Source organism: Gigantopelta aegis, chromosome 13 (genome assembly GCF_016097555.1).
Source record: "Gigantopelta aegis isolate Gae_Host chromosome 13, Gae_host_genome, whole genome shotgun sequence".
Classification (NCBI taxonomy): domain Eukaryota; kingdom Metazoa; phylum Mollusca; class Gastropoda; order Neomphalida; family Peltospiridae; genus Gigantopelta; species Gigantopelta aegis.
In genome coordinates this window covers 706651-719626 of record NC_054711.1, presented here as the reverse complement: position 1 = coordinate 719626, position 12976 = coordinate 706651, and the positions used below count along the sequence as shown (strand labels likewise).

General features: G+C 40.3%; 1 protein-coding gene across 1 annotated transcript in view; it reads left to right on the top strand.

The window, feature by feature from the left end:
• The window catches only part of LOC121387573 (neurobeachin-like protein 1), a 151212-nt gene that overhangs the window by 74542 nt on the left and 63694 nt on the right, over positions 1-12976 (top strand). The window contains exons 24-29 of the mRNA XM_041518732.1: positions 18-176; positions 530-689; positions 1842-1930; positions 4108-4836; positions 6585-6717; positions 10412-10518. Coding sequence (XP_041374666.1) covers positions 18-176; positions 530-689; positions 1842-1930; positions 4108-4836; positions 6585-6717; positions 10412-10518 — 1377 coding nt within the window. The remainder of the gene's footprint in view (positions 1-17; positions 177-529; positions 690-1841; positions 1931-4107; positions 4837-6584; positions 6718-10411; positions 10519-12976) is intronic.

The window sequence follows — 12976 nt, the reverse complement described above, 5'->3', positions numbered from 1 at the left end:
TGTTCTCTCTCTTGTAGATCTGTGAGATCCTTGACCTGCTGCTGTCCCTGCTGGAGAGACACAACAAGTACGACCAGCTCTATCTGCTGCTGCTTGAGCCTCACATGTCTGAGCTGCTGTACGTCCTGCTCACCTACAGCAACTACACGGTCGGCTTCTACGAGAAAATCATCAAGGTTTGACTTTCTTCTTCTTCTTCCTTTTAGTACCGGAGGTTTTGCCTCAATCTGTCTGTTGGGGTGGGATGTAGCCCAGTGGTAAAGCACTCGCATGATGAATCAATCCCCATCTGTGGGCCCATTGAGCTATGTCTTCCAGCCAGGGGCAATGACTGGTATATCAAAAACCATGGTATATGCTATCCTGTCCCTGGTATATGGTGCTTATAAAAGATCCCTCGCTACTAATTGTTTCCTCTCTAAGACTAGATGTCAGAATTACCAGATGACGACTAATTGATTTAATCTCTCTTGTAGGTTTTGTATTATTGTGAGATGAGATTACAACTAATTGATTTAATCTCTTGTAGGTTCTACATCGTCTTCTCAAGACGGACCGGGTGTATGAGAAGAGTAAAAACCGACTACGTCTGCTTGATGTCGGGCATTACGGTCTGGTCTGTCTGATGCAGGGCTACCAGCTGTCTGTGGGAGTGGTTAAACAATTAATCAACCAGGTGTCTTACACCGGTACGTTCAGTTGATAAACCTTGGTTGATGAACATTGTGGTTAAACGATTAATTGACCAAGTGTCTTACACCGGTACGTTCAGTTGATAAACCTTGGTTGATGAACATTGTGGTTAAACGATTAATTGATCAAGTGTCTTACACCGGTACGTTCAGTTGATAAACCTTGGTTGATGAACATTGTGATTAATTGATTAATCGACCAAGTGTCTTACACTGGTATGTTCAGTTGATAAACCTTGATTGGTGAACATTGTGGTTAAACGATTAATCGACCAAGTGTCTTACACCGGTATGTTCAGTTGATAAACCTTGATTGGTGAACATTGTGGTTAAACGATTAATCGACCAAGTGTCTTACACCGGTATGTTCAGTTGATAAACCTTGTTTGGTGAACATTATGGTTAAACGATTAATCGACCAAGTGTCTTACACTGCTATGTTCAGTTGATAAACCTTGATTATTGAACATTGTGGTTAAACGATTAATCGATCAAGTGTCTTACACCGGTATGTTCAGTTGATAAACCTTGATTGATGAACATTGTGGTTAAACCATTAATTGACCAAGTGTCTTACACCGGTACGTTCAGTTGATAAACCTTGATTGATGAACATTGTGGTTAAACGATTAATTGACCAAGTGTCTTACACCGGTACGTTCAGTTGATAAACCTTGATTGATGAACACTGTAGTTAAACAATTAATCGACCAAGTGTCTTACACCGGTACGTTCAGTTGATAAACCTTGGTTGATGAACATTGGGGTTACATGTTTAGTCTCCTACAAATCCAACCAGAGAGGACTATAGTTTTTTTTGCCATCCTTCTGTTTGTCTGTCTGTTGATCTGTCCCTCGTGTAGGTTTCCAGACTTTGTATCGTCTATCGATCTGTCCCTCGTGTAGGTTTCCAGACTTTGTTTCATCTGTCGATCTGTCCCTCGTGTAGCTTTCCAGACTTTGTTTCATCTGTCGATCTGTCCCTCGTGTAGGTTTCCAGACTTTGTTTTGTCTGTCGATCTGTCCCTCGTGTAGTCTTACAAAGAGATCTGTCCCTCGTGTAGTCTTACAAAGAGATCTGTCCCTCAACACTGACCTCTTTTGAACTGATTGTGATCCTAATTCATAACTTAGCTCTTTATTTTGTAGAAACAGCCCAGACATACAGTGCGGTTCTAGCCATTTTGACCCTGTTTCACAATGGTGGTTTTGATGTTAAACTGGAAGCAAGCCGACAGGTGAGTTGTTTATGTTTATTCTGCTGTTGGTGAGAATATTAAACCTTGAAGCAAGCTGACAGGTGAATTGTCTATGCTTATTCTGCTGTTGGTGAGAATATTAAACCTTGAAGCAAGCCGACAGGTGAATTGTCTATGCTTATTCTGCTGTTGGTGAGAATACTAAAATTTGAAGCAAGCCAAAATGTGAGTTGTCCATGCATGTTCCCTGTCAGTGATGATATTAGACAGTTTATCAGTTTGTTTTAGTAGCCAAGGGGCGGGGTGTAGCACAGCAACAGAACTACGGCTTGAGGTCAGATTGGTCACACGACTGATTGCCTTCAATGGTTCTATCAGCTTTTAAACCAGCTTGAACCATTTCCCCAAGCACGGTAAAATCCTCCATAGTTTTGTGTAATTCCAGATTTTAATGCTACTCAAAAATCAATTCTGTTCATTCTTGGTAATTTTCTGTACATCACTACATAAGCTTGTCATGGAAAAATCACACAACAAGCATTCACCATTCAAGGGAGTTCATTCAATGGTACTTTTTCATTGGAGCCATAAAAAGCAATTCAGTGCAGGATTTTCAATATTGTTTATAGAAGTGAAATAACCTTATAATACTGGACATTGTTTATAGAAGTGAAATAACCTTATAATACTGGACATTGTTTATTGAAGTGAAATAAACTTTTAATACTGGACATTGTTTATAGAAGTGAAATAACCTTATAATACTGGACATTGTTTATAGAAGTGAAATAACCTTTAAATACTGGACATTGTTTATTGAAGTGAAATAAACTTTTAATACTGGACATTGTTTATAGAAGTGAAATAACCTTTTAATACTGGACATTGTTTATAGAAGTGAAATAACCTTATAATACTGGACATTGTTTATTGAAGTGAAATAACCTTTTAATACTGGACATTGTTTATAGAAGTGAAATAAACTTTTAATACTGGACATTGTTTATAGAAGTGAAATAACCTTATAATACTGGACATTGTTTGTAGAAGTGAAATAACCTTTAAATACTGGACATTGTTTATTGAAGTGAAATAAACTTTTAATACTGGACATTGTTTATAGAAGTGAAATAACCTTTTAATACTGGACATTGTTTATAGAAGTGAAATAACCTTATAATACTGGACATTGTTTATTGAAGTGAAATAAACTTTTAATACTGGACATTGTTTATAGAAGTGAAATAAACTTTTAATACTGGACATTGTTTATAGAAGTGAAATAACCTTTAAATACTGGACATTGTTTATTGAAATGGAATAACCTTATAATACTGGACATTGTTTATAGAAGTGAAATAACCTTTTAATACTGGACATTGTTTATAGAAGTGAAATAACCTTTTAATACTGGAAATTGTTTATAGAAATGGAATAACCTTATAATACTGGACATTGTTTGTAGAAGTGAAATAACCTTTTAACACTGGACATTGTTTCTTGAAGTGAAATAACCTTTAAATACTGGACATTGTTTATGGACATACTGTTTGTTTATAGAAGTGAAATAACCTTTAATATACTGTGAAATAAACATACTGGACATTGTTTATTGAAGTGAAATAACCTTAATTCACATACTTGACTACAACTTGAAGAAACAGTTTTTGTCTGGTTTTAAGTTTATTTAATCTTTAATTTCAAATCTATGGTTATTTTGAGCTGGTCATAAAAAAAAGAAGAAAAGATGTTTGATTTCACTATGCACTATCAAACAACACAACATGTATTGCATCCATGGTTTCGAATAAAGTTTGTAACATTTAGAAAAGTTATTTTGTAAGACGCTTTATTGGACTTATGTGAAAGCAAAGTAGGAATAACTCTTTTTACTCGTTATTGAGGTATAATTTAGAGTAAAATAGATTTAAACCTTATAGCCCAAATTTTAGTTTAAAGTTAACCTTTATGCTTGGCACTAAATCGGATCAAATGAAAATACATAGTAAATCATGGTATTTTTGTCTATTACAATGTAAAAATGCAAATGCATTTTGTTATAATTATTACAGATTCTTGTATCAAAACTGGGAGCTGTGAAAGTCTTTACCACATGATTATTTTGGTACTAAATCAGAGGAGATAAAGTAACATATTGTATGTGATTTTTCTTTTTATGTGATTTTACAACATAACACGATTTTATGTTATTTCAGCTACTACAAATTCTCGTATCAAAACTGGGAGCTGCCAAGGCCTTTGCCAAACAGCTGTGCTGGCATGAAACCATTGTACGTTTGTTAGTTCAAGGACCGCTCACTGTGAATGCGGAATCGATGAACTCTGGCGTTGAAGTCACCGACAACTGTCTAACGCTGAATGGCCAGACACTAAACCCATTAGTCGAGGTCAGAGAAAATACTGGAGAGAAGGAAATGTGCATCTCGTGTGAACCGCCAACAGCCCCTAGTGGCGGCGCGACGCGGCCGACAGATTTAGACATTGCAAACAATGCCAACAACAACAACTGCTCGATGACTTCATCATTGGGGACGGGACTTTCGTCGAACACACCGTTGTTCATCCAAGCGCAGCGTGATGATCTGCTGCCCAGCTCAGACGAAGACCGGTCGCGGTCGATGAGTCGCAGCACCAGCACGAGCACCGAGGATGTGAGTAGTCCGCAGTCAGGTCACAGGAGGTCGTCGCCGATCCCTGCAAACACCAGCGACCGCAGTGACTCGCCCACGCTCAGGGCCCGCAGACTGTCGGCCGCTCAGACGGAAACGTTGAAACAGGCACTGGAGAACATCGGCGTGCGGGCGTCCGTCTCGGGCTTGACGGAGCACACAGAGCTGAGCGAGGAGCTGTGTGAGAACCTGCTGGTCGCGCTGGTCACAATCGCGTGGAAGGGAACGGAGGGCTCCGACAGACAAGCCTGGAAGGTGAAGGTTTAATCTTTACTGTTACAGACCCCAGTTTTTAAACACCAACTTAAAGGCTTATGTTTTACTATCACCAGGGTTAGTGGAAGGGCACGGAGGGCTCCGACAGACAAGCCTGGAAGGTGAAGGCTTAATCTTTACTGTTACAGAGACCGACCCCAGTTTTTGAACACCAACTGGGTTTTTTAATGATAGTTTTACTTACCATCACTCAGGTGAGAGGACAGGTGTGTTTTTAATGATAGTTTTACTTACCATCACTCAGGTGAGAGGGCAGGTGTTTTTTTAATGATAGTTTAACTTACCTTCACTCAGGTGAGAGGGCAGGTTTGTTTTTAATGATAGTTTTACTTACCTTCACTCAGGTGAGAGGGCAGGTGTTTTTTAATGATAGTTTTACTTACCTTCACTCAGGTGAGAGGACAGGTGTTTTTTTAATGATAGTTTTACTTACCTTCACTCAGGTGAGAGGGCAGGTGTGTTTTTAATGATAGTTTTACTTACCTTCACTCGGGTGAGAGGACAGGTGCTTTTTAATGATAGTTTTACTTACCTTCACTCGGGTGAGAGGACAGGTGTTTTTTAATGATATTTTCACTTACCTTCACTCGGGTGAGAGGACAGGTGTTTTTTAATGATAGTTTTACTTACCTTCACTCAGGTGAGAGGAAAGATGTTTTTTAATTATAGCTTCACTTACCTTCACTCAGGTGAGAGGACAGGTGTGTTTTAATGATAGTTTTACTTACCATCACTCAGGTGAGAGGACAGGTGTGTTTTAATGATAGTTTTACTTACCATCACTCAGGTGAGAGCGCAGGTCTTTTTTTAATGATAGTTGCACTTACCATCACTCAGGTGAGAGGACAGGTGTGTTTTTAATGATAGTTTTACTTACCTTCACTCAGGTGAGAGGACAGGTGTGTTTTTAATGATAGTTTTACTTACCATCACTCAGGTGAGAGGGCAGGTGTTTTTTTAATGATAGTTTTACTTACGTTCACTCAGGTGAGAGGACAGGTGTTTTTTAATGATAGTTTTACTTACCTTCACTCAGGTGAGAGGACAGGTGTTTTTTTAATGATAGTTTTACTTACCTTCACTCAGGTGAGAGGACAGGTGTTTTTTAATGATAGTTTTACTTACCTTCACTCAGGTGAGAGGACAGGTGTTTTTTTAATGATAGTTTTACTTACCTTCACTCAGGTGAGAGGACAGGTGTTTTTTAATGATAGTTTTACTTACCTTCACTCAGGTGAGAGGAAAGATGTTTTTTAATTATAGCTTCACTTACCTTCACTCAGGTGAGAGGACAGGTGTGTTTTAATGATAGTTTTACTTACCATCACTCAGGTGAGAGCGCAGGTCTTTTTTTAATGATAGTTGCACTTACCATCACTCAGGTGAGAGGACAGGTGTTTTTTTAATGATAGTTTTACTTACCTTCACTCAGGTGAGAGGACAGGTGTTTTTTAATGATAGTTTTACTTACCTTCACTCAGGTGAGAGGAAAGATGTTTTTTAATGATAGTTTTACTTACCATCACTCAGGTGAGAGGACAGGTGTGTTTTAATGATAGTTTTACTTACCATCACTCAGGTGAGAGTGCAGGTCTTTTTTTAATGATAGTTGCACTTACCATCACTCAGGTGAGAGGACAGGTGTTTTTTAATGCTAGTTTTACTTACCTTCACTCAGGTGAGAGGACAGGTGTTTTTTAATGATAGTTTTACTTACCTTCACTCAGGTGAGAGGACAGGTGTTTGCCTGCTTGGATTTCATCAGCGAGAGCCACATCCTCATTCGACCGAAGAACGAACTCAAGCGGCGCTTGTTTGAAATGATGCTTCACTCGTGCACATCCGACATCAAAGACGCCGGTGAGTTTTTAATCAGCTATTCCTTATGAATATGAGTATGATAGAGAATATTTGATCTCATACAGCATGAGAAGCCATTGTACGGTTTACAGTGAAGTCCGTTCTTCATTGGTGTTGTATGATAGAGAATATTTGATCTCATACAGCATAAGAAACCATTGTACGGTTTACAGTGAAGTCCATTCTTCATTGGCCCCTGCATGTGCTGTAACCTCACCGTGGTGCAGGGGTATAACATTCTCTTTGAGAATGGCCAATACAGCACAAAATTGAAGTTTTTAGTAAAATTCGGCATCCGTAAAATTCTGTGATATTTGTGTTTTTGCACAGTTCTTTACACTGTTTTTGTTTAAGTCTTGAATTTTTATATTGATGTTGATCATCACTTTATTTATTTGCATTACCATAGTTTGACACCCAATAGCCGATGTATTTTTCATGCTGGGGTGTCGTTAAACATTCATTCATTCATTCATCCATTCTTCATTGGTGTTGTATTATTGAGAATATTTGATCTCATACAGCATGAGAAGCCATTGTACGGTTTACAGTGAAGTCCATTCTTCATTGGTGTTGTATTATTGAGAATATTTGATCTCATACAGCATGAGAAGACATTGTACGGTTTACAGTGAAGTCCATTCTTCATTGGTGTTGTATTATTGAGAATATTTGATCTCATACAGCATGAGAAGCCATTGTACAGTTTACAGTGAAGTCCATTCTTCATTGGTGTTGTATTATTGAGAATATTTGATCTCATACAGCATGAGAAGCCATTGTACAGTTTACAGTGAAGTCCTTCTTCATTGGTGTGTATTATTGAGAATATTTGATCTCATACAGCATGAGAAGCCATTGTACGGTTACAGTGAAATCCGTTCGTGATTGGTGTTATATTATTGAGAATATTTGATCTCATACAGCATGAGAAGCCATTGTACGGTTTACAGTGAAGTCCATTCTTCATTGGTATTGTATTATTGAGAATATTTGATCTCATACAGCATGAGAAGCCATTGTACGGTTTACAGTGAAGTCCATTCTTCATTGGTGTTGTATTATTGAGAATATTTGATCTCATACAGCATGAGAAGCCATTGTACGGTTTACAGTGAAATCCGTTCGTGATTGGTGTTATATTATTGAGAATATTTGATCTCATACAGCATGAGAAGCCATTGTACGGTTTACAGTGAAGTCCATTCTTCATTGGTATTGTATTATTGAGAATATTTGATCTCATACAGCATGAGAAGCCATTGTACGGTTTACAGTGAAGTCCATTCTTCATTGGTGTTGTATTATTGAGAATATTTGATCTCATACAGCATGAGAAGCCATTGTACGGTTTACAGTGAAGTCCATTCTTCATTGGTGTTGTATTATTGAGAATATTTGATCTCATACAGCATGAGAAGCCATTGTACGGTTTACAGTGAAATCCGTTCTTGATTGGTGTTATATTATTGAGAATATTTGATCTCATACAGCATGAGAAGCCATTGTACGGTTTACAGTGAAGTCCATTCTTCATTGGTGTTGTATTATTGAGAATATTTGATCTCATACAGCATGAGAAGCCATTGTACGGTTTACAGTGAAGTCCATTCTTCATTGGTGTTGTATTATTGAGAATATTTGATCTCATACAGCATGAGAAGCCATTGTACGGTTTACAGTGAAGTCCATTCTTCATTGGTGTTGTATTATTGAGAATATTTGATCTCATACAGCATGAGAAGCCATTGTACGGTTTACAGTGAAGTCCATTCTTCATTGGTGTTGTATTATTGAGAATATTTGATCTCATACAGCATGAGAAGCCATTGTACGGTTTACAGTGAAGTCCATTCTTCATTGTATTATTGAGAATATTTGATCTCATACAGCATGAGAAGCCATTGTACAGTTTTGTCCATGAGTATTATTGAGAATATTTGATCTCATACAGCATGAGAAGCCATTGTACGGTTTACAGTGAAGTCCATTCTTCATTGGTGTTGTATTATTGAGAATATTTGATACAGCATGAGAAGCCATTGTACGGTTTACAGTGAAGACCGCCCGTCTGATGTGATTGGGTCACAGGATCATTAGATCTGGTTCAGTGAGTAGACCGCCCGTCTGATGTGATTGGGTCACAGGATCATTAGATCTGGTTCAGTCAGTAGACCGCCCGTCTGATGTGATTGGGTCACAGGATCATTAGATCTGGTTCAGTCAGTAGACCGCCCGTCTGATGTGATTGGGTCACAGGATCATTAGATCTGGTTCAGTGAGTAGACCGCCCATCTGATGTGATTGGGTCACAGGATCATTAGATCTGGTTCAGTGAGTAGACCGCCCGTCTGATGTGATTGGGTCACAGGATCAAATCACCTTGGTGGGCTCATTCTCTTAGCAGATTCTGTCTTGTCCCCAGTGTGCTGCGATATGTGCTGTCCTGTTTGTGGGGAAGTGCATATAAAGGATACCTTTCTGCTTTATACTAGAAGTTGACTATACCGTAGTAGCAAGTTTCCTCTGTCTTTTTGTCAACCAAGTATCAAAATAGTAATATGTTAGAGATGGAACAGTTGTTTGAAATGTGCTTAGCTGTAGTTAAACACACATTCCTTTCCTTTCCTCTCTCACTCTCGACCAAGTGTTAAAATAACCATATGTTAGACACCAAATAGCCGTAGTTTAAAATGTGCTGAGGTGTCGTTAAACAAATATTCCTTTCCTTTCCTCTCTCACTCTCGACCAAGTGTCAAAATAACCATATGTTAGACACCAAATAGCCATAGTTTAAAATGTGCTGAGGTGTCGTTAAACAAACATTCCTTTCCTTTCCTCTCTCACTCTCGACCAAGTGTCAAAATAACCATATGTTAGACACCAAATAGCCATAGTTTAAAATGTGCTGAGGTGTTGTTAAACAAACATTCCTTTCCTTTCCTCTCTCACTCTCAACCAAGTGTCAAAATAACCATATGTTAGACACCAAATAGCCATAGTTTAAAATGTGCTGAGGTGTCGTTAAACAAACATTCCTTTCCTTTCCTCTCTCACTCTCGACCAAGTGTCAAAATAACCATATGTTAGACACCAAATAGCCGTAGTTTAAAATGTGCTGAGGTGTCGTTAAACAAACATTCCTTTCCTTTCCTCTCTCACTCTTGACCAAGTGTCAAAATAACCATATGTTAGACACCAAATAGCCATAGTTTAAAATGTGCTGAGGTGTCGTTAAACAAACATTCCTTTCCTTTCCTCTCTCACTCTCGACCAAGTGTCAAAATAACCATATGTTAGACACCAAATAGCCATAGTTTAAAATGTGCTGAGGTGTCGTTAAACAAACATTCCTTTCCTACCACACAGGACTTGGCCCGATACAGTGAGCGAGTGAGTTCCTCTCTCACTCTCGACCAAGTGTCAAAGTAACCATATGTTAGACACTAAATAGCTATAGTTTAAAATGTGCTGAGGTGTCGTTACACAAACATTCCTTTCCTCTCTCACTCTCGACCAAGTGTCAAAATAACCATATGTTAGCCTAAATTAAAATGTGCTGAGGTGTCGTTAAACAAACATTCCTTTCCTTTCTCTCAACCAAGTGTTGAAAACCAGATTAGACACCAGATAGTCATAGCTTAAAAGGTGCTGGGGTGTTGTTAACCAAACATTCCTTTCTCTCTGTTTTTAGGACAGCCAATAGCTCACCTTACGGAGAATGCCGTGGAGCTCGTCCGATTATTGAGGAATTTCGTCACAGACGACAGCCATGAATGTGACAACAAATACAGTGAGCGAGTGAGTAAATAGTTTGGGCTGTCCCACACAGGACTTGGCCCGATACAGTGAGTGAGTGAGTAAATAGTTTGGGCTGTAACACACAGGACTTGGCCCGATACAGTGAGCGAGTGAGTAAATAGTTCGGGCTGCCCCACACAGAACTTGGTCCAATACAGTGAGCGAGTGAGTAAATAGTTTAGTCTGTCCCACACAGGACTTGGTCCAATACAGTAAGAGAGTGAGTAAATAGTTCGGGCTGTCCCACACAGGACTTGGTCCAATACAGTAAGAGAGTGAGTAAATAGTTCGGGCTGTCCCACACAGGAATTATTTCGATACAGTGAGCGAGTGAGTAAATAGTTCTGGCTGTACCACACAGGACTTGGTTCTATACAGTGAGCGAGTGAGTAAATAGTTCTGGCTGTCCCACACAGGACTTGGCCTGATACAGTGAGTGAGTGAGTAAATAGTTCTGGCTGTCCCACACAAGACTTGCCCTGATACAGTGAGCGAGTGAGTAAATAGTTTGGGCTATACCACGCAAGACTTGCCCTGATACAGTGAGCGAGTGAGTAAATAGTTCAGGCTGTCCCACACAGGACTTGGTTCAATACAGTGAGCGAGTGAGTAAATAGTTCAGGCTGTCCCACACAGGACGTGGCCCGATACAGTGAGCGAGTGAGTAAATAGTTCGGGTTGTACCATACAGGACTTGGTTCAATACAGTGAGCGAGTGAGTAAATAGTTCAGGCTGTCCCACACAGGACTTGGCCCAGTACAGTGAGCGAGTGAGTAAATAGTTCAGGCTGTCACACACAGGACTTGGCCCAGTACAGTGAGCGAGTGAGTAAATAGTTCAGGCTGTCCCACACAGGACTTGGCCCAGTACAGTGAGCGAGTGAGTAAATAGTTCAGGCTGTCCAACACAGGACGTGGCCCACACAGGACTTGGCCCGATACAGTGACCGAGTGAGTAAATGGTTTGGGCTATACCATGCAAGACTTGCCCTGATACAGTGAACGAGTGAATAAATAGTTCAGGCTGTCCCACACAGGACTTGGCCCAGTACAGTGAGCGAGTGACTAAATAGTTCAGGCTGTCCCACACAGGACTTGGCCCAGTACAGATAAACTAGTGAGTAAATAGTTCAGGCTGTACCACACAGGACTTGGCCCAGTACAGTGAGCGAGTGAGTAAATAGTTCAGGCTGTCCCACACAGGACTTGGCCCAGTACAGTGAGCAGTACAGATAAACTAGTGAGTAAATAGTTCAGGCTGTACCACACAGGACTTGGCCCAGTACAGTGAGCAAGTGAGTAAATAGTTCAGGCTGTCCCACACAGGACTTGGCCCAGTACAGTGAGTGAGTGAATAAATAGTTCAGGCTGTCCCACACAGGACTTTGCCCAGTACAGTGAGCGAGTGAGTAAATAGTTCAGGCTGTACCAGGACGTGGCCCACACAGGACTTGGCCCGATACAGTGAGCGAGTGAGTAAATAGTTCTGGTTGTACCATACAGGACTTGGTTCGATACAGTGAGCGAGCGAGTAAATAGTTCAGGCTGTCCCACACAGGACTTGGCCCAATACAGTGAGCGAGTGAGTAAATAGTTCAGGCTGTCCAACACAGGACGTGGCCCACACAGGACTTGGTCCGATACAGTGAGCGAGTGAGTAAATAGTTTGGGCTATCCCACACAGGACTTGGCCCAATACAGTGAGCGAGTGAGTAAATAGTTTGGGTTGTACCATACAGGACTTGGTTTGATACAGTGAGCAAGCGAGTAAATAGTTCAGGCTGTCCCACACAGGACTTGGCCCAATACAGTGAGCGAGTGAGTAAATAGTTTGGGTTGTACCACACAGGACTTGGCCCGATACAGTGAGCGAGTGAGTAAATAGTTTGGGTTGTACCACACAGGACTTGGTTTGATACAGTGAGCAAGCGAGTAAATAGTTCAGGCTGTCCCACACAGGACTTGGCCCAATACAGTGAGCGAGTGAGTAAATAGTTTGGGTTGTACCACACAGGACTTGGTTTGATACAGTGAGCGAGTGAGTAAATAGTTTGGGTTGTACCATACAGGACTTGGTTCGATACAGTGAGCGAGTGAGTAAATAGTTTGGGTTGTACCACACAGGACTTGGTTCGATACAGTGAGCGAGTGAGTAAATAGTTTGGGTTGTACCACACAGGACTTGGTTTGATACAGTGAGCGAGTGAGTAAATAGTTTGGGTTGTACCATACAGGACTTGGTTCGATACAGTGAGCGAGTGAGTAAATAGTTTGGGTTGTACCACACAGGACTTGGTTCGATACAGTGAGCGAGTGAGTAAATAGTTTGGGTTGTACCACACAGGACTTGGCCTGATACAGTGAGCGAGTGAGTAAATAGTTTGGGTTGTACCATACAGGACTTGGTTCGATACAGTGAGCGAGTGAGTAAATAGTTCAGCTTTCTGGCACCTTTCTA